General features: G+C 47.2%; 1 protein-coding gene across 3 annotated transcripts; it reads left to right on the top strand.

Moving 5' to 3' along the window:
• The first annotated feature begins 9,078 nt into the window (after positions 1-9,078).
• kctd1 (potassium channel tetramerization domain containing 1) lies at positions 9,079-22,120 on the top strand. Of its 3 annotated transcripts, none has more exons than XM_030362642.1 (5): positions 9,079-9,400; positions 14,732-14,910; positions 16,593-16,737; positions 18,894-19,199; positions 21,876-22,120. In XM_030362642.1, the coding sequence occupies exons 1-5, from the start codon at positions 9,392-9,394 to the stop codon at positions 22,035-22,037; spliced, it is 801 nt and encodes a 266-aa protein (XP_030218502.1). In that variant the 5' UTR covers positions 9,079-9,391; the 3' UTR covers positions 22,038-22,120. The 3 variants fall into 3 exon arrangements, with proteins under 3 accessions (XP_030218502.1, XP_030218501.1, XP_030218503.1); XM_030362641.1 differs by lacking the exon at positions 9,079-9,400 and adding an exon at positions 13,018-13,755; XM_030362643.1 differs by lacking the exon at positions 9,079-9,400 and adding an exon at positions 13,022-13,453.

Genomic DNA, 22,120 nt, shown 5'->3' with positions numbered 1-22,120 from the left:
TGACAGGTTACTCAGCTCCATGACACGTCGCGTCACTATTAGAAAAACACAACACATATCTCAAGCCACGCTTATCAATCCACACGGTGGACCCTTCTCGAATGGGCCAAGTGTGGGCGGTTAAGAAACAGACAAACACTCTATGAAAGCAGTTGACAAGGTGTGGATGGGCAAGTCTCCACTCAAGAAGCCTCCATTATTCATCAAGTTAATGCCTCCATTAACGATCCTTAACAAAACCAACAAAGGAAATATAGCCCTGTGATTGTTTAAACCACAGCAGCATTTGCATATCACACAGACACCGGCAGTACGTCTAACTGCATCTCTCTGTGTTATCCTATGGAGAATTGACAGTCAGTGCCTTGTCCCCCTGCAAGGTCTGTGATGCTGGGTGCCAGATTTCCTTAAAGCATTGAGAAGAAAGATAAAACACACACCTTAAAGATCATTAGCAATTAATATTTTGGAATTCATGGAGGAAAAAAAAAAACGGTCTTAAACACTTGTTCAATAATTCATACTATAAACAAGAAAGTCTCCCACTTCCTTAATAATTTAGACGTAAGCTAATGTTGATTTATTCAGGATGGTCTGTGCCACCAGCACTGCCCCGGGTGTCCAAATTTGAATTAAAGTAGGACAGTAGCAGGCGAGTCTGTAATAACATTTGTATAATTTTATTATTGCTCTGGGCTCAGTTCATTTCCTCCTCCAGTAGTTGCGTGAAATTGTTTGATTCTGGAAAGCGCCTTGAGTCCGCAGCTCAGGGGTGGCTGGTTGGTGCGGGAACAGGAAGGAATGCGACACACACTCTCTCTCTCTCACCCGGTGTCTGTCTGTCTGCTTCTCTGTCAGACACATAACACACAAACAGGCACACACACACATACAGAGACACACACACACACACATACATACAGACACACACACATAAACATCTACACGTGGAGCAGTGCGGGGAGAGGCAGAGAATGAGCGAGAGACGGAGAGAAAGAGACGGAAAGCGAGGAAGAGATAACTTTGTTAGTCTAGATTTCATAATACTGATACACTGACTCACTTAATAACTCCATCTGTCGGGAGAATATGATTGATATCATCACTCACCTTGTCTCTTATGATAAATATTGCGCTGGATTTCTGTGAGAAGGCAAGGAATCGCTATAAATGCATCATTTATTACGTTATCCAATAATGCAAATATGAGATTCTGTGTTTAGATCCCATTTCAACAGTGTGATTGCTATTCTTTTGTCACTTCTTCTCATCACTTTGACTGCTGGTGAGCTTATTGTTGTGAATTATTGGATACAAAAATCTGTTCATAATAGTTTGTATTTTGAACTTTATTCAAAAGTATCGGGCGTTTATCTTTCCAGATATTCAACACAAACATAACTTGGTGATCACACTGACAGTACACATCGAAACTCGGTTTACATGCTTTGACTTCCAGGCTCGTGGCTGTGCTCTGCTGCAATTTCGTTGTTAACAACGATGATGGGGACTTTCATTTCCCAAATGGCAATTTGCGAAAAACTCTGATTAATCTCCCACAAACAATCACATTCAGGCGGCATTAGTCCATGTAGCATGCACCTGAGACCCAACCAGGTGGCTCTCAGACTGGAAGGAGGGTGGGGGGGTGGGGGGGTGAGTTCCGTGATTGGTTTCCTCTGGGCCCCGCTTCCAACTTTCCACCCCCACATTCCCTCCCTGTCGCTGCTGCACCCCACTCCAATCCCTTTATGCAGAGCAGCCCAAAACCGCGCTTTGATGAAACACATTTGTTTGACTTAACTCTTGCTTGGCCAAATCCCGAAAGGCCCGGTGGTGCAACGTGGCCCATCAGCGATGGGGGCTAATGAGAGGATATATGTACGACTGCTGGGACTTGACCGGAGGAGCTGTTTTCCATTCGGGTTCGGTCTGCCCGTGTTATTAGGGAAACCTTTATTATTGTTGCCCTCTAGTGGGAGCCATATAATAGGATTACATTTTATGAGAGCCTCCGAGGTTTACCCGAGCGGCCTGGTCTTCCTGCCTTCCCCTTCCCCCCTCCCCCCCCACACACACACACACACACACACACACACCCCCGTGACGCCATGTCACCGCCATCCCACGTCCACTCTGGGTGGGGGGGGGGGGGTTGGCGGTTGTTGGGATGGGTTGATGTAGTGTTGGAAGGTGGTAAAGGTAAAGGAAGCCCCTCCAAGCTTGGCAGACAAGACCTACTATGACCCAGGACTTAAAAGTCTGCTTGCGAATCACCCGTCAAAACAAGTATTGTTTGGCCGTTTGGATGACAGATTAAAGAGGTTGCGTGTTACCGCAGCTACGTAGGATCTTGAGAAGAATCAAAGGGCTATGAAGACATCAGAGAAGACTTTAATGTCGCTGTGTTCCCCATTGAGTCAACCTGCTCTGCCGGAGCTAGTGGTGGTCACACGTTGGGAGAGGCTTCGGCATACAGAGTTATGTTTCAGGCCTATCCTTACCGGAGTCTCAGACTGTTTGGAATAAATGTGCTCCTTTGTCACCAATGCTGGCTGGTGGTTATTAAGTTTGTCTTCCTCCCTTTCAGGGTCATGGCAGGCGGCATTAGCTAGTCACGATTGCAGCCATGAAGTTCTTTGTGAGAAGTCGCCTTTTATATTGCCAGCGATAATTTGTTTGATCCACAAAGTCTGGAGCGAAAAATAAATAAAAACTGCATGCCTGGGGGGAGAAGGCTGAGTGAGTTTCTGGAGGAGGTCTTTAGCCATCCTATTCCATTACATAACCACGGGCCATTACCAGGGTGTGGTGAGTTGAACGGCGCTCATGAAAACATTGTCCAAGGCTTACCGATATCCACAGTCAATGCTTAAACACGAGCACTGAAAGGTAGAAGGGGAGTACCAGGGGATAGTACACCCACCCCTCACCGGCTCATCCTCAAAGCACTCAGCCGTTGGAGTCGGTCTTTGTATAATTAAATGGGTACACTTTTGGTGCAGCTTTTTGTACAGACAATTCTGAAGCATTGCCATCATTGTGTTTTGAGGGTCGTGATGATCATCAGGATTATATTATACTTATTATCTTAAAGGATAGCATCTCTGGGCTTTTGAGGCTGAAAACAAAGCATGAATCAATATTGGAGGAACTACAAACATTCTGGGTGCTGCATGAACCAACCAAGTTTCTACAAAACACATATATAACAGAGTATATATCGGAATATACAGTATATGATACTATCTATATATATACTTTATATATGCAGTAAAAAATCTTGCTTGCAATGCACTAACCCCTTAGTCTGGCTATTGCTAGAACAAGCTCAATCGTAGATTACACGTTGGTCTGGGGAAACTGCTGTCATTTTCATCAGCACAAGAGGCGTGATCAATGGGCCTAGTTCAATTGACTCTGCAAGCAATTGGCTGCTTGCCGTCACTTCCCTGTGTTAAACCAGCCAGCGTCGTTGTGTTAAACCAGCCAATAGCGTGCCAGGGGGAAAAGCCAGCTTGGCGATTGGGTCCTGCAAAAACGTATCGAATCTAGAAAGAAATGTATTGGTCTTCTCCAGACCCTACTGCAGGGCGAACTCAAATCACCGCCAGAATACATACATATATATACATATATGGTATTCAACTGCATTGTAGGACTGCATTGCAAGCAAGATTCAACAAAAGTGCTATGAGAAGGACGAAAGCAATATCTATTGAATGTAAGTCCTTTATTTCTCCATATTTGCATGTTCCATCACTGATTTATCACTTGTCAGTGCAACCACTTATATATCCTTGAAAAAAAGAAGATAAAGACACTGTAATACACCATTACTACCCCCCAAAGTCAATTTTTCAAGGGAACTCTGAGCTTTCCCAGACGAAAACTCTCTCTCTCTCTCTCTCTCTCTCTCTCTCTCTCTCTCTCTCTCTCTCTCTCTCTCTCTCTCTCTCTCCTGAGTCCTGCCCTCGCTCTCTCTTTCTCCCTCTCTCTTTCTCCCTATCTCTCTCCTTCTCACTATCTCTCTATCTCTCTCTTAAAAGGTAAAAAATAAATTTCCTTGTGTGAAAATCAATTCCATCATTATCATCCCTTTGGGTAAAGGGGTAAGGACTCTGTTCAGTTGAGAACATTCCCAAAGTGTAAAATTCAGAAATGAAGGGCTACAAAGTCATACAAAGTACATCACTACAAAGTACAGTAAATTGAAAGTAAATCTGATAACAGTTTTCCTCAATCGTTTAAACACGTTTTCAGAAACAATAGCTCAATTTCTCAAAACTCTAAACACAAACCTGAGAAGAGTTAATCATTTGGTCAAAACTACACAAATTCTTCTCAAAACTGATTTTTTTTCATCGAACAGTAAACACCGATATCAAATTAATATCTCTTATAGAGCATCAATTAAACACTGGTGTGATCAATTCAAAAAACCTCCAGCAAAATACTATTTACATAATTTTTGGCTTTATGAGGCCATTTTACATATTCCAATGTATAAAATTGTTTAGAAATAGCTTTCTTTTTTAAAGTTGCAATTAGGTTGTACATATAGTATAAAGACTGTTGCCATTTTGTAATACAATACTGTGAATATATCATATAAATATTGCATTGACACAATCGTATCAGAATAGGATACAATGCATATTTGTCTATCCAATGAGCTCCAATAGGCTAAACTCACAATCCCAGCTTCCCAGAGTCATACTGTACACCTATAGTTGATGCTGCAACATTGTTCTGACAATACACCAATGTTACCTATTTTGGTAAATTATTACAGTACAGTAATTGCACTGATAAGTAAAATGAAAAACACTACCTTAAGAAAATGTTTAGACTGTCTTTCGGGGGATGTTATGAGGAAATCAGTGCAAGTACAAGTACAAAAAGGTTTAAAGCAAATATAGATTTTTTTACTGTAATACAGTAACATTTTCAGCTGAACTGACTGCATAAAAAGCTTTTCGTAGGCCAACAAAAAGTAAAAATAAGAATATAAATAAGGTGAAACAGATCTACATTTAAATCAGTATGTATCCCTCCTCCAATCCTGATCAGACCAAAGGACCATATCTACAACACAGTAGAGCTCACCGAGTCCTCTTCATGCTCTGACACTTGATTGAAGTGTTTTGCCAGTTGAGTTTGAACCGGTGAGAAGTGAGTTAGACTTATTGTTAATTAGTTGTTTTGTTTTGAAGGCCAGTGTGATCCAGGTGAACCAAGTGCGCTAAATTAAGAGATTTGTGCTTAGAGTTGAGCAAAAAAATGAAAACAGTGGAATTGTTTAGCAGTTTGGAGTCTTGTAGTTAATACATGAGCTTCAAGTTTTCAGAATTGTGTGTATAGTTCATCACTTGAGTATAAGTCACAAAGTAGCTGGGCAAAACAACTATTTTCATGGGATTACACAATCAATACTACAAATTGATGGATATCATCCTCCATTTCTGCCGAAACCGTTCCACGAGTTGCCCGTCAATTCTACACATGGCACCTTTAAAATAACTGCCAAAAAATGTCAGTTTAATCTCCTCCTCTACTTCTCTCATCATCCCTCGCTTTTGCTCTCTCTCTCTCTCTCTCTCTCTCTCTCTCTCTCTCTCTCTCTCTCTCTCTCTCTCTCTCTCTCTCTCTCTCTCTCTCTCTCTCTCTCTCTCTCTCTCTCTCTCTCTCTCTCTCTCTCTCTCTCTCTCACTTCTCCCACATCATCTGTACTGTCATCGGCTGTCTCTCTCGTTCTCTCTCATCGTTTCCCCATCCCTCTGTTGCGCGGCCATTAATAACCCACGGCATTATGTCATAAGGCCAGGCTAGGTTTCGGTTTCGGGACAGAGGCGACATCTGCGACTCATTGCGGGTGAATTTGTCGACCAAAATATGGAGCTTGTCCACATGAATCCAGAGAAAACACCACTTCGCCAGTGCCACACGGGAACAATGGCTTTGTCATCTGGGCCTCAAAATGGTCAGACATGAAGATCTCAACTGGCTGCTTTCCCAACGTCTAATGCATATTTTGAATAGTGTAGCAGGCGGACCCCATTAGTGCTTGGCTCTTGGAAAATGGAAAAAGTGTGTTTTTGCGTAAGTGTGTGTTTGTGTGTTTGTGGGGGGGCGGTTCTCACTCTCTCTATGCCACAGTCTATCAGCCTGATGGCGAAAAACAATGCATGTGTGTGTGTGTGTGTGTGTGTGTGTGTGTGTGTGCACACCGTGGTGTGTATTTTAATGCCTGTCTGTGAGTGCGCACGGATGTGTGTATTTTTTTCTCTTGGCGGGGGGGTGTGGTTGGGAGGATTGTTGAAACGCAAGCCTTGGTGTGTGTGTGTGTGTGTGTGTGTGTGTGTGTGTGTGTGTGTGTGTTTGTGTGTGTGTGTGTTTGTGTGTGTGTGTGTGTGTGTGTGTGTGTGTGTGTGTGTGTGTGTGTGTGTGTGTGTGTGTGTGTGTGTGTGTGTGTGTGTGTGTGTGTGTGTGTGTGTGTGTGTGTGTGTGTGTGTGCCACAGCCGGTCCCCTCCCGGGCAAATAACTTCATTGTAACACTTTAATCCTGTGTTTGTTTTCCTGTGGGACCGAGTGGCCCAACAGTGGAAAGTTGAACTGGACCAACTGGATTTAACTGGACCCTGTGACAGCTGGCCTGTCCTCTGACACGTTGATTGTGGCCTCCTTTTATTGCGTGAAACACAATATTGTTCGATGAGTCAAAGTGAAAACATATTACTTCTTCGTGTAGTGCTGTTTAAAAAAACATTGCTATGTTTCTCTTCCTTCCTGAGGTCATGAAAATTAAAGAATGGTTATTAAAAGGTATCATTGAAGAGTTCACATCCCACATCTACGCTGTGATGCTACAAATGCAGATGCCGAATGGATTTGAACTGTCAATACTACTCATAACCTAAACGTAATTAAACATTGAGCATACTGTTTTAACCTATTTTAACCTACCACCATGGATGGAGATTCCCAGGGTCGGGTGTTGTTTCGTCCAACAGCTAATCAGACAGGGCCTGGGAGTTTCAAACCGTTGGAATGCAGATAAACACCGAAGACAGTTGAAGAAGGAAACGCTCCCCTGCTGCGGAGGACGTTTTGTAAACTGTTGAGCGAGAAGAGTAACAAAGTAGTCGAACACTGAGGTTTAATCGGGCGACCTTTGTTGCATAACCACAGATTACCCACACTCAGTCATTTCCAGGGCTCCGGGTGCACATTCCCAACAGGAATGGCAGGGAAAGAGGCGGCCTCATGTGGTAGGATGGCTACTCAAACCACAGACTTTGCACAGCTATGCTCACAAACTTGGTTAAAGACCGGTAATTCCGAGAAGACAAAATTACACCGGTATGTTCCCTTTTAAAACTGTCTCGAGATTCAAACAAAGGCTAATAAAAACAAGTCATGGTATAATGGTTTATTTAATCTTTCGGTTAACGTTTTCATCTAAACCTGTTTGAAAAACCCTTGGTTTTTGCGGTTTATATTTCCTTCCTTCTGGGCTTTTAGAGCAAATGCATTTTGAACAATTAAAGGTACTGTACGTATGTTTTTAGAGCTATTATTAGAGTCGGTTTTGTTAGATATTGCACCGCCATGCATCAACTATCGATGAGTGAGATGTGCTGTGAGAATATCTGTTTCAAGTCGACTGCACCTGCCTCCGTGTGTGCCTCTTTCGATTTTAGACCGCTCCAAGGAGCTGGGTATCTCTTCCCTGCAAGGTATCTCTCCCCTGATTGGTCCATGGAATCCATCTTACATGTCAATCACAGGTGCGTGGGATAAAAATAGGGAGGGCAGGCTTAAAGGGGTAGGGGATGTTCTTATTGTTTGTTTTGGAAAATCTTGCTCTCTCTCGATCTTGTCTGCCCTCTCTCTCTTAGAGTCTTACCTACAGCAGCTTTAAGCACCTCACAGAACGAGGTCTTGGCTCCACGCGTGAAACGGATGCAATTTTTCCCCTTTATCGAGCAAGGACGGCGTTAACTTTGATGTCACCGTCACACTGGGGTAGCATGAGTAATCTTACGGGTTGACTAGTATCCCATATGGATAACTGAGGCGCAGTATGTGCGCTACAAATAAATAGGAACAGAGCTGCATCAGTTAGCACAGTGTGATGACATTAAGACTTTCAGGGAGAAACAAATTGCTCTGCAGGGAACAAAGCGAACACGTGTTAGATCTGGTCTCTTAGTCGGTCGCGAGGGTGGTGTTCGTGGTCCTGGTGGTGGTAGGGGTGGCCCAATCCAAATGTGCAGTTGTGCGCTGAACACAATGCATGCACAATCTTAATCCAGTTATAGAGTTTACACAATAGGCAAAATAAATGCATTATAGCCCTGCAATTCCTTTACTACTTGTATCCGCAGAGCAAATCTCCAAGCCTAAGAAGTGCCTCAGTCTTCCTCTAGCCATGCATGGCTGAACATTTGAAATGAGCTCGAGCACCAGCCCCGGGCTCTGATCCAGACTTGATTGGGGAAAGGCGAGCAGTAAGTGCTTATTTATACAACTACGTCATTTGGAGGTTGGCCAAGAGATGAAAGTTGCACACGCGCACGCGCACACACACGCGCGCACACACACACACACACACACAAACACACACACACACACACACACATATTTATTATTTATTTATAGATATATAGATAGATAGATATAACTTAAGTATAAGTCCATGCCCATTTGCTATATACCCTCGATTAACTTAATTGTTGGCTATTCAACAAGTTGGTTAATGCATTCGCGGTGTGAACGGTCGGTGGGTAAAGACGAAGAAAAATGTGGTAGCATATAAGCTATACGTAAATGGGAGTAGAAAAAAAAAAACAGGACCCCGCCAACAATCTATATAATTATCATCATCTGGTTCTTTTCCTCCCTGGCAGAGAAACACTCCATCCATTTGTAGAAATCGCCCGAGGCAACGTTACATCTAAACTAATCATACCGATTAAAATCAGCTTTTCTTCGCAAGAGGGAGGCAATAGGCAAGTTGGCGGCGAGGTTGAGGGTGATGCATATGCAGGGGGGTGGGGGGGTGGGAAATAAAATACTACATTTCTTTATTCAGTTTTATAAAAACATAAACTCAACAAAGAGAAAGAGCCATTGCTTTGCTGTGATCTCTTTCTCTGCTCGGAGTTTTATTCCGCAGATTGGTTTAGACTGGGGCAGAGGCATGAGCTAATTGTATCCTGATCTTTGCCTTGAGGGGTTTCAGAGCCCTGAAGCAAGTATACTCAGTATTTTGTTCTGTCTACCTTAGCCAAGCTATTGCATTTCTCACTGGTCTAGGAAAGGAGGCTGATCGTCAGGGCAAATCGGAAGGGAAAAGGTGCACAAAAAGATACTTTGTGCCGCTCTATGTTTCAGGTAAGCGGAGATTTATTCAGTTTCCTCTTTATTTCCGAGGCTGGGTAGACTGGGACGGATCAGGCGCAGCTGCTTTACGCATGTGCCAGCCGAGGCGAGGGCTACACTTCTGTTCTTGTAGGAAAAAGATCAACTACTTCCTGGCGATTATTCCTTCGTTATGGCGATGTATCGTGAGTGTGAATGTAGTTTAGCTCGGATGAGACGTAAAACGGCGGAACGGTCGATCGGACTGCGTGTCTGTCGAGCAAACACTATAGGCGATCGCCCGTGTGAATCCGCTCCTAGCGCGGTCCACAGCTCCGCACATATCACCGTTTCACCGTTGCAATAGCCTACAACTTGCTGTTAACTAACTTAAACCACGTTCATCGTGTATATATCTGCTGTTTTCAAATGCGTTTTGTTCCCTCGCAACACTTCTATTTCCTGGCTGCCCCAGATCCTCTAATGAAAGACGCCATTGTGGAGTCATTTGGCCTCAGGGTTTTTGGTTGTATTCTGTAAAACAGGAGGTACCTATTGTACAAACGTCAGTGCAGCTTTGGCTGATCGTCTCTTAATCCTTCCTCTTACCTTATAGACACTGGACTATAGATACCACCTCGTGTAAAGTCATCACTGGGATCATTTGGCACTGACCTGTATCCGCGCGTAACGACCACCAAGGTCCAGAGCGACCGTCAGTCATAGTTTCTGTCTGGATGGGTGATGGCATGGTTGATCACTTGTGAACTATATAAAAGTGTGTGTTTTGTAATGTTTTTAACTTTCTGATATAAATATGAATTAAATAAATTCCAAGGTAATGACGTTTTATCGGTCGTAATGTGATATTTTTTCACCTTAAATGATCTTACCTGAATTGTTTAATTTGAATTGAGATCTTATTTATTTTCTCAATTGGATATCCTGTTTCATGAACAGAATGGAGAGAGTGGCTATCATTTTCTGTACTCAATGAAATGTTTTTTTCTGAAGATTGTATCTCTACTTTCGACACTTGATGGCGCTATAATAACAAAACGCTGAAGATAAACCATTTTGTCAATCACAGTGATGCTTCGCTCTCCGTTCTCATGCTCTAAAGTTAACAGGACCAGAGACATCCCGTCCAAATCAGGGAAATATCTGTCCGCCTCTCATCAGTCTCATCGGAAATGCTAATTGTGTGTTATGTGACACATTGGATCAAAGAACAGTTGCATTATGGGATATACTGTCCAGTTGAAACCCATCGGAAATGCATCTGTATGAGAGCAGTAAGTCAATAATCCAGCCGCCTGTCCTCGAACCTGAACGACAGAATAGGCCCAGCCCAGCCCAATGAGTGCATTTAAAGCACAGGCTCATGGTATGAGTAACTGGCCGGACTTTGAGATGCTGATAAACAACCAGACGTAGCCTCTACCTGTATTCTATTTGGGAGGTGCAACGTGACTCTTGCCTGGGGTTTACTATTCTGAAGTACTGCAGACGAGTGATCCACGCCCTTGATCTTGTAGGGCTCCTAGCCAAGTAAAACAAACAAGTGGAGTCTCTGATGACTCTTCTCTGTGGTGACGCTGCAGCAACGCTACAGACCGTCACTGCTGGCTGGCTACTGCTCCGAGTTAATATGGGTCAATAGTGTTCGATTCCGTCGGTTGACATGATGCTTCCCGGACACTGGGGAAAACCAATCGCACAGGTCACGCGGAATTGAACCAAGTGGTGTCGATTCGCCACGTGCCCGACGTGCTCTGACCATTCACACACCAGCACTGCAGCCCGCTTTCCAAACAGTTTAGAGAAGCAACAGGTTTATGATACAGCGGTACCTTGTGAAGATAGGCCACGTCCCACGTGTGTTAAAGTCCCCAGTGCCCTCAGATAAGTGTTTAAACCCAAGTGTCTTCAAACGCTAACTATGCCCACGGGTGGCAGCTCTGCCCCCTTTGACAGTTGTGGGGCAAAAGATGTTCAACCGACAATGGAGGCCATTTTAATCCCCCCGTCTCTGTCTCAGAGTGATGAACAAGATACCGGAGGGTGGGTGGGGGGGGGGGGGGCATTGTCCTGCCTCTTCCCTGTCCCACCCGTACCACTTTCCACACACTCACACTTTTCCCATAAAGCCTCACTCATATTCTAGCACTCAATCCACCTTTTTATTTTTTATTTTTTCTGCGATGACAAGGCTTTGAGAAAATCCAATTCCACTGAGCTGTTTTTTCAGAACTTCCTCTCCTTGTCCTCACACACGCACGCACGCGCACACACACAGAGGCCCTAACATGCACGCACACGCACACAGACACACAGTCACTCACTCACACACATGCACACGCACAACCGCCATCTCCACAAATTAGTCAGGGAACAAATTACCTGCATTTTGAGTGTGATCCCACGCATTTTCCCAGCTGCCTTACACAGGTCCCCTTTTGAAGAGCAGCCATGTGATTTCTCTCTCTCCTCTCTCTATTTCTCTCCCTCTCTCCTCATCTCCTTCTCTCTCTCTCTCTCTCCCTCGCTCTCTTTCCCTCTCTCGCTCTTTGGTTTGCCCCGCAGGCTCCTTCTTGCCTTCTGCAAAAGGGATTCTGGAGTTGGGATTTTTTTCTTTTTTTTTTTAAACTATGCATGGCTGCTGCCTTTCGCTTATCAGCGTGCGCACAAACGGCATGCAAATCACACCGGGATCACACGGTGCACGGGGAGGCCCGCACTCAAAGGCAGGCTTAATTGCTAATTGGGTATCTCAAGGTGTGAAACTCGCGTTTGCCAACTGCGAGGTAGACATGGATGGATGTTTTAAGGCCGGTGGTTGAACTAATTAATTTAAAATTTGGAATGTTATTGAAAAAGATGTGCGGGAGGAGGCTCGCCTGCATGTTCTAAGGGGGGGATGAAGAAAAAAAATGATCACGCCTGAAGTGGTGGAGGTGGTGGTGTGACTGGAGTTTCAACCAGAACCCCTGACAGACAGGTGCATCCGCCCGGTGGTCCAGCGTGGGTCTCCTTGATGTTATATGGCGGCGTTTGTGTGTCTATGTGTGTGTGTGTGTGTGTGTGTGTGTGTGTGTGTGCGTATGTGCAGGGCCACCCCCCCCCCGTCAACAACCTGGCGCAGGGGGGCCCATCAGTACCTATAGTATAGGGGCCCAGGATTTGGTGCTACGGCCCTGCGTATGTGTGTGTATGTGTGTGTGTGCGTGGGTGGGGGGGGGGGGGGGCCTTTGAGAGCTTTATGGATGGGTATTTAAGGATTGAACTTTTTCTCTTGAGAGGAATATAATGAAAATGTAGAAAGCCATGTCGAAAATGAATTGCACTAAGTTTAATTTATTTTTACAGCAAGTTTGGGGGGACTCCTATAGGTCTTAGCTGTTATGGCTCTACTTGGAGGCAATCATTTAACCTCACGTTTATTTTAATCGTGCGTGAAATAGTGAACCTCAGGTTTTTTTGTCTGTGTTCAGTGAATGTGTTAATGTTGGTTAATAACAACCATGTGTGATCATTCATGAGTCGTCCCGCCAATAAGAGTGTTAGTGTAGCCATGGTGATAACATAGTCACTGCGCTTGCCGCTTAACAGTGTTCTTTTATCGACATTGATCTCCCGGCTGAATTGCACCGATGGGAACACGACTGCCTTTCACAAAGACGAACAATGGATCTGAACACCACTACGTGGGAAGATGCCCTGGAATAACCAGGGCATCAGGGGGCCAGGGGCCATTTCAAAATACACGGCAAGACGCTCACTTTTTAAATAGTTTTTTATTTAAAAAGAAAACGCATCATGTTAAATAAGAGGCACATGTATTAAAATATCCAGACAATGCGCCAAACGCAGCCTATACCTGCCGCTGAAACAGCGACAGCCCTGAAGAGCCCGGGGCGATGCGCAGCGTAATGTTGTCGGGGGGTTTTGACTTCTCCCAGCCATTGCAAAGAAGCCGCTCTGCCTGACTGCCACGGAAACCGCTTCTCCTCTGGCTGCTGCAAGCTAAGCCCCTTTTTTTTTTCTTCCCTCTCCTATCCTCCACACCCCTTCCAGCTTTGGCAGGTGTGGAACTTGAGCATCCTTTCTATCTTCTTAATAACTTGTGTAGTCGTGCGCCCGCTGTAATGGACGAAACGGATATCATGGACTTAACGCATCACAAAACGAGAAAGCGACCGCGTCCAATCAGTTCTTTGGATTCCGAGTCCATGCACGCGTCTCTTAAACGGCTCCCGATCCGAGCGCTGGAGTGCAGGGATCCCTCGCTTATGTTTGCACTTAGAGGAGATCCGATACCTGCAGCGTCTTTGAAGCAAAATGATCATTCCGTGTCTTCCTCTCCGACCACAGTAATGCCAGCGCAGGTAAAAATGCGTAAAGGTCCGATGTTGTCTGAACAAGTGGGTGACTGAAGCCTAGGCAGTCGGCCACTTTAACTATACGTGTTATATTGTAGTTTCAAACAGCGGGATATTGCATTAAGCATATTGGGCCACCGGTGTTGCCATACCAAAACATGTAAATGCCTCTGTTAACTGTAAGTAGCAAACTGTTAATTGTCTTGCTGTGGTTTTTTTTGTTATCCCAAACGTGTTCAGATTACAGAGCTCTTTATAACAACTGTGCACAAAAGTGTTATGCTGCAAACAAGAAAGCAATTTCCGAATAGGCTTAATCATTTACTCAGAGTTCAAAACTTGGGTTTCTGCTTGGGAGAAAAATAAATACCAGTTGTTCTGGAGGCTTTCGCTGAGATTGTCTACTAATTGTGTTTTTTAGGTTAGCGCAGACAATCCCACAAAATCCTATCACATTATTCAAATCAAGACTTGATTGCTCATTTATAATGACTGCGAGATTGATGCACCAAATTAATTTAGTTTTGGAGATTATTGCCCACAGGTATGAATGCTGTGTGGATTGTGGCAACGCATTCAGGTCAAGGTCAGGCTGCTGTTCACTTGCAGAGACAAATCGACAGTCAGAAGGCAACCGTGGTTGCATTAAAGCCCATGTAGGGCCTCCACGGTGTCTCCCATCATCTTTTTTCCACACTTTGAGCAGTGGAATGCCCTGCACATGGATTCCATTGTAAACGATTGACAACTGAACTAGCATTTTAGCACATAGTGCTAGTTCAGTTGCTATTCATATGCAACTCATACCCGACTAGCAATGGATAGCGTACAGTGCTAGTCCAGGTCATATGCCAGACTAACACTACATCACATTGTGCTAGTCTGGTTGCTATTCGAACACACAAGTCATATTCCACACTGAAGTAGCATAGCATGCTAGCTGTAGCTAAACCATTGGGCTTCCCCCCTCCTCTCCTCACAGGATAACCGCTCCAGCATGTCCCGGCCCATGATCAACCGGTCGCCGGCCTCCCCCCTCAGCAACCAGGGCATCCCCGCGCCTGCCCAGCTCACCAAGTCCAACGCCCCGGTGCACATCGACGTGGGCGGACACATGTACACCAGCAGCCTGGCCACGCTCACGAAGTACCCAGAGTCCAGGTGAGTGATGGTGGGGTGATGGGGGTGGAGGTGATGTTGATGATGATAGTGTTTGTGATGATGATGGTGGTGGTGCAGATGGTGTGTGTGGTATTTTCATTGTATTTTTGTTAAGCACCTTCTATTGAAATTCTGCACGAAAGGCGCTCTATAAATAAAGTTTGATTTGATTTGATTTGATCGTGGGGATGGTAATGGTTGTGGTGATGGTGGTGCTGGGGTTGATGTTGAGGGTTATCCGTCTGTCTGGTTGAATTGATTGAATGATGCGTTTCTTTACAAAGTAGCTTGTGAATGACGATTACGAAGAGCATGAGTTCAGGGTGGACAGGAGAAAGTGTGTCCAGGTTGGTTCCCTGTGTTGTGGACATAGTGCCTACAGTGATTCTGAATGTCAGACGTTGTTTCTGCTCAAATTGGGATTTCTATTAGCTGTGGCTTGTGGACATGTACTTGCATGTCACCATTTTCTAATAATTATTAATTATCTGACAATGAACACAAAATGGCTCCTGTCCTCCTGTTTGAGTTATTTTGTGGCAGTAAACAATATGTGGTGGCTTCAAGTCCAACATTCAGCACGCAAACAAAAGCAACTCAGTGGATGTGACAGATGTCACAGCAGCAGCATAGGGCCAAGGGGCAGGAGGCCATCTGGAGGCTGGGGGGGGAGGGGGGGGGGGGGGGGGGGGGGGTGCTGTCGCCCTGGGCCTTGGCCCCGGGGAGGCACCCCGCCCCAGGCACCGCTCCTCCAGCTGGGCCCTCCCTCCACCCCCCCTCCACCCCCCTCTTTCATCTGTTCTTCTTCCGCTCTGTCTTTCCGGCTCCGTCTTTCTTTCTACACGGCGTGTTTTGTCCTTCTTTCTTCCTCTCCTCCTTCTCTCTTTTGTGCTTTCTTAGTCGGTGACTATGTTTAAGTCACGAACGCGTGAGCACACCTGATGCCACCAAAACTTTAAAGTGTGACACCCTGGCCTGGCGTCTTCCACACAGCTAGCATTCTATATTGGTTCTTCCCTCCCTGTCTCTTTCTCTACGCCCCCCCCTCCTCTCTCTCTCTCTCTCTCTCTCTCTCTCTCTCTCTCTCTCTCTCTCTCTCTCTCTCTCTCTCTCTCTCTCTCTCTCTCTCTCTCTCTCTCTCTCTCTCTCTCTCTCTCTCTCTCTCTCTCTCTCTCTCTCTCTCTCTCTCTCTCTCTCTCTCTCTCTCTCTCTCTCTCTCTCTCTCTCTCTCTCTCTCTCTCTCTCTCTCTCTCTCTCTCTCTCTCTCTCTCTCTCTCTCTCTCTCTCTCTCTCTCTCTCTCTCTCTCCAGCCCACCGTTTACAGTAAACAGAGGTTGTGAGGATGCTCCTGATTAGCCAATTAAATTACGCAATGATGCTAAAGTGATGCCAAACATCAGACCGCTTGTGTCACAGCCTAATCTCTCTCCTCAACCCCTCCACACCCTTTTCCGTCACACCATATCCTCTCTGTCCGTCCCAAATCCACCCCTCTCTCTCTGACTCCCTCCCTTTCTCCCACTCTCTCCCTCTATCTCCCCCCCCTCCCTCCTTCCATCTCTCTCTACCACTCCCTCTTTTCCTCCATCTCTTTCTCTCTCCCACTCATTCCCTCCCTCCCTCCCTCCCTCCCTCTCTCTCTCTCCCTCCCTCCCTCTCCCTCTCCCCCTCTCTGTGGGCAGAATCGGCCGTCTCTTCGATGGCACGGAGCCCATAGTGCTGGACAGCCTGAAGCAGCACTACTTCATTGACAGGGATGGACACATGTTCCGCTACATCCTCAACTTCCTCCGGACGTCCAAGCTCCTCATCCCAGACGACTTCAAAGTGAGTGGATGGTCCCGTTGGCCAGTCAGCATTTCCTACCACTCTCAGTACACACAAAGAACTCCCCGACAGCGAGGGAACATGCCCTCGTCCTTCTGGGAGCCCCTTTTTTTGCGACGAATTGGCGCAAACATAAAATAACATAAATATATAAATAAGTGTTACCGGGCCCGGGGCTAAATAATTAGGCTGTGTGGAATCGGGCAGCGTTACTGGTGGATGTGAAGTGTATGTTTTTTTCGTATGGTCCGCGTTGGAGTCTTTCAGCTGTTGAGGGAGAGATCTGTCAAGATGTAGACGGAAAAACAAAAACAAGCAGCATGACGAAATATATCCAGTGCTGCCTTGAGACCAGATAAATATTAAGGTAGTGCGCCAGTGCTGGAACTTCCTTACTCTAGTTAAGTTTGAGAATCTGTGGGTGATTCTAAACATATGTCACACATTTGTCTGTGTTTATGTGTGTGTGTGTGTGTGTGTGTGTGTGTGTGTGTGTGTGTGTGTGTGTGTGTGTGTGTGTGTGTGTCTGTGTCTGTGTCTGTGTGTGTGTGTGTGTGTGTGTGTGTGTGTGTGTGTGTGTGTGTGTGTGTGTGTAGCCCTATGATTCATTTAGGACCGCAATTACAAAACACTCCCTGAGGATAACACAAAAAAATTCCCCGATATCCGATTGACTGTCTGCACTGTGAGTCCATCCGGGCTATTCAACTACAGTCAGCTAGACTAAGCAAACACACAAACACACACACACACAAACACACAACAAAAAAAAGAGACAAAGACGGATACACGGTACACAGACGCACAGGAGGGGTTCATGTCGAGGGCAGCATTCAAATTAGTTAAGACTGGGTAAAAACCAGGAGGGAAGGGAGCAGAAGGAGAGACTGGTGTGGTGCTCAGGGCCTGCAGTGCTGAGGGTATGTGAGAGTGGGCTGCGGGGCGCTCCCCACACAGCCCTGTGCTGCACGTCACACCGCATCTCCTGTGCCCCACTCGCCTCCTTCGGTGTCTCTGCTGCTGCACGCTCTCTGCTGGAGCTCAGTGCATGCTCTGGTGTGTGTCTGTCCGTGTGTGTGTGTGTGTGTGTTGAAATAACTACACAGTAAACATTAGAACTGTGCAGGCAATTCCGCAAGGTTATGTTTCTATATGTGTGTGTGTGTGTTTGTGTGAGCGTGAGTGTGTGTGTACACATTTTTTTGCATGCACAGTTGTTAAAGTATAATTACGTTTGAAGTAGCTTAGCGTGTTAAACCCAAGTAGAAACCATTTTACGTAGGTAATTGGTTTAGAAGCGGTATTTAAACGATGGACGATGCTAATGTATGGATGAGGTGAAGAAAATCCAGTTTTAAACCCATTCCAGTCTTCATTATAATTCGAGACTAGTCTTACATGGGTTTACTGATTCTGTGTGTGTTTGTGTGTGTGCATGTGTGTGTGTGCGTGTGTGTGTGTGTGTGTGTGCGTGTGTGTGTGTGTGTGTATCTGCATGTGTGTGCGGGGGGGTTGAATGCACTGCACCTTGATTGAAACTAATTTGCTCATTGCGTGAACTTTCTGTTCCATTTAAAACCGGTGTAGTTATTAAGATCGGGGAAACTGGAACTGAACACACTCTGATGGGAGACACGCTGGTAGGACTTTCAACCTAAAAACCCCATTCAGCGTTCTGAGAGGCGACAGCTCCCGGGCCCGCGGGCCACCTATTTATAGGCCCATTAAACCACGCCAGCCTCTCGCACACTCCAGCCCTCATGTTAGGAGGGGACCCGCGCATTCAACATTCATCTTTTCGGAAAAACACGCTCGTCTAAACGACATGGAAATGCTGATGATCCTACACTGTAAGATCATCAGCATCTTCAATGCATTTTGTAGATTCAGTTAAATGCAAAAGATGGAACCATGAAGATAAGTGAAGCGTACGGCTTAAAATAGAAAACAAACAAAAAAAGAGTGGAATCTGCTTGTCTGGGGGGAGTATTGTTGTAGAAAAGGTAAGAGAAAGAACAGTTTGAAAGAAGAACATCCACATCAAACACAAACGTTGAAACCGACAAACAGTGTGACTGACAGCCCCCCGTAACTCGAGATCCACCAATAACCCGTCCTCATTCTCCCTGTGTCCCGCCCCCCTCCTGCCCTGATAGGACTACAGCCTGCTGTACGAGGAGGCGCGCTACTTCCAGCTGCAGCCCATGCTGACGGAGCTGGAGCGCTGGCGGCAGGACCGCGAGCTGAGCCGGGTGTCGCGGCCGTGCGAGTGCCTGGTGGTGCGCGTGGCGCCCGACCTGGGCGAGCGCATCACGCTGAGCGGCGACAAGGCGCTCATCGAGGACGTCTTCCCCGAGATCGGCGACGTCATGTGCAACTCGGTCAACGCCGGCTGGAACCACGACTCCACGCACGTCATCCGCTTCCCCCTCAACGGCTACTGCCACCTCAACTCTGTGCAGGTGAGGAGTGCTTCAGTCAGTCAGTCAGTCAGTCAGTCAGTCAGTCAGTCAGTCAGTCAGTCAGTCAGTCGGTCAGGGGGGGAGGGGGGAATGCGTCCGGGTCGGGTCAGACGGCCCGCTCTTGTTTCCAGTTGGGGGAACTTCTGTAATGTGTTCACTTACAGCCGGCGGTGTGTTTGAGTGATGAATAGTACAGTAGGTCTGTATCCAAAAGCGAAAGTGAAAGTGAAATGGAAAGAGTAGGCCTACTACAAGTACAAAAATCAAACCAAAAACACAAGAGAGTACCCGACTGTGCCTCTCAGTATTGTATTTCTGATTCAGTGTGGGTATCAATGACTGAGGATCGGGAGGAGGACACATTTCTCCCAGCAGGTCGACAGACTTATCGCCTTATCTTCGGTGGACATCGCTTAATTTGGTTTTCGTTCCAATCTGAAGACATGCAGATGTGTTAGCGAGATAGGGGTGTACAGTAGGGTTATCTTGTCTTATCGCGTATGAAAATGCCTGGCAGGAACCGCCGGGGTCTTTGAGCGATTCCAAACATGGCTTTGGCAATCTGTTATTAACACCAAGCTCCCTCGGTCGAACTCGAACAGCATGGAACTGGTATTCAGAGCAAACACCCCACTGGGCAGCTCTTCAGCTCCACACAGACACACCACTTGAAACGCTGTCCCGGCATAGTGTCCCTGTCCCGTATTGGGTTTGTTCTCTACGACCCAATGCGTCTCCTTAGCAACGATGGACAACACCACGTAAACAACAGAAGGGGAGCGTTGTTGTGGGGGCGAAAGATGGGGAAGTAAGATCTCTGACTAGAATCGTACCTCAAAACATAAGCGAGCGCTAAAAGAACAAGCCCTCCTTCGTGGGGTATGCAAGTCTTGGAGAGAGAGAGGCAGAGAGAGAGAGAGAGAGAGAGAGAGAGAGAGAGAGAGAGAGAGAGAGAGAGAGAGAGAGAGAGAGAGAGAGAGAGAGAGAGAGAGAGAGAGACGGGGAGGGAGTGAAAGAGAGACAGAGTGAGAGAGAGACAGGGAAGGAGGGAGTGAAAGAGAGAGAGAGCGGAGAGAGTGGGTAAAGGGGAGAGAGAGAGAGAGAGAGAGAGCGAGAGAGAGAGAGTGGGAGAGAGAGAGAGAGAGAGAAAGACACGGGGAGGGAGTGAAAGAGAGAGAGAGAGAGAGGTGAGAGGGAGTAAAGGAGAGACAGAGAGAGGGAGAGAGGGAGTGAGAGAGCGAGAGAGGGAGGGGGTTAAACAGAGACAGAGCACACTCGCTGGCAGGGTTGTCCCCAGGCGGGGCCCATAATCCTGTTTGGTTATTAAAGCAAGCCGGCGGTGGAGGCTGGATCTGCGGGTAATGGAAGCAAGGCAGGGGGGGGGGGGAGAGGGCTGCCAGCAGTCGGAGGGGGGGGGGGGAGGGGGGGGGGGGGGGGGGGGGGAGCGGCAGGGTGGGGGACCTTTGTAGTTTTGGCGAAGGGTTGTGCCTGGGGCTTGGGTAGAAACGGAGGGAGGGAGTCAGCGGGGGGGGGAGGGGGGGAGGGAGGGGGGGAGGTTAGCAGCCCATGCTAGGCCAAGTGGCACAGAGAAAGCCCCAGCTACCCCTGGGGGCCTCTTCGATGGAATGTGATCCTGGACACGTCTGTAGATGTCTGCAAGGCTCCGGGATCGGGAACGTCGGCTACATACACAACATAATATGCATGTATGCGAACACACACACGCACGCGCGCGCGCGCAAACACGCCGCGCAAAAACAATGGAGTTGTACGGCACGGGGGGAAATGTGTTGCAAATCCAATCCTTGGCTCAACAAATCCCTCTGTTGTTGTGCATTCTTCTCATCCAAGCGCTTGTAAGGGACCATATGTTGCTGCCTGGCGTTCCTATGGTAATCACCTATGGTACACACCTAATTAAAGCCCTTCTCTCCTCCGTCCATATGCCCTACATGTGTAATGAGGGCTCCGTGCTGAATGGGAAGCGCTCAGGGTGTGCCCTTGTCTCTGGTGACCCCTGGGGTCGCTATGGCCGTTGGGGGGGGATAGGGGCAGCGGGGGCCTGGAAGGGCCCGGAATATCAGGGAGGACACTGAGTTCCGGTCATGGGTTGATGTGTTGGTGGGGGGGCATTTGTACATTCGGTCTGCGGTTTGTATGCCCGTTCTCGTCTGCTATCTGTCATCCCAGAAGCTCATTGCCTTGTTCTCTCCTCTGTCTCTTTCCCTCTCTCTCCCTCTCTCTCTCTCCCGCTCCCTCCCTCTCCCTCTCCCTCTCCCTCTCCCTCTCCCTCTCCCTCTCCCTCTCCCTCTCCCTCTCTCTCTCTCTCTCTCTCTCTCTCTCTCTCTCTCTCTCACTCTCTCACTCTCTCCCTCTCTCTCTCTCTCTCTCTCTCTCTCTCTCTCTCTCTCTCTCTCTCTCTCTCTCTCTCTCTCTCTCTCTCTCTCTCTCTCTCTCTCTCTCTCTCTCTCTCTCTCTCTCTCTCTCTCTCCCTCCCTCCCTCCCTCCCTCTCTCTCTCTCTCTCTCTCTCTCTCTCTCTCTCTCTCTCTCTCTCTCTCTCTCTCTCTCTCCCCCTCTCTCTCTCTCTCTCTCTCTCTCTCTCTCTCTCCCTCTCCCTCTCTCTCCCTCTCTCTCTCTCTCGCGCCCCCCCCCCCCCCCCCCCCCCCCCCCCCTAGGTGCTGGAGCGCCTGCAGCAGCGTGGCTTTGACATCGTGGGCTCTTGCGGCGGCGGCGTGGACTCGTCCCAGTTCAGCGAGTACGTCCTCCGGAGGGAACTGAGGAGGACGGGTCAGCGGACCCCCAACTCAAACAGGATAAAACAGGAGCAGCTGGACTAGAGGGGACCTCCCGGCCGCCAGGAGGCACTAGACTTTTCTGTGGCAGCCCCCCAGCCCCACGCCCCCCCTCCTCATCTAACCCC

The sequence above is a fragment of the Gadus morhua genome, chromosome 8 (genome assembly GCF_902167405.1).
Source record: "Gadus morhua chromosome 8, gadMor3.0, whole genome shotgun sequence".
NCBI lineage: Eukaryota > Metazoa > Chordata > Actinopteri > Gadiformes > Gadidae > Gadus > Gadus morhua.
The sequence above is the reverse complement of the archived record's forward strand: the minus strand, read 5'-3'. Positions and strand labels throughout refer to the sequence as shown.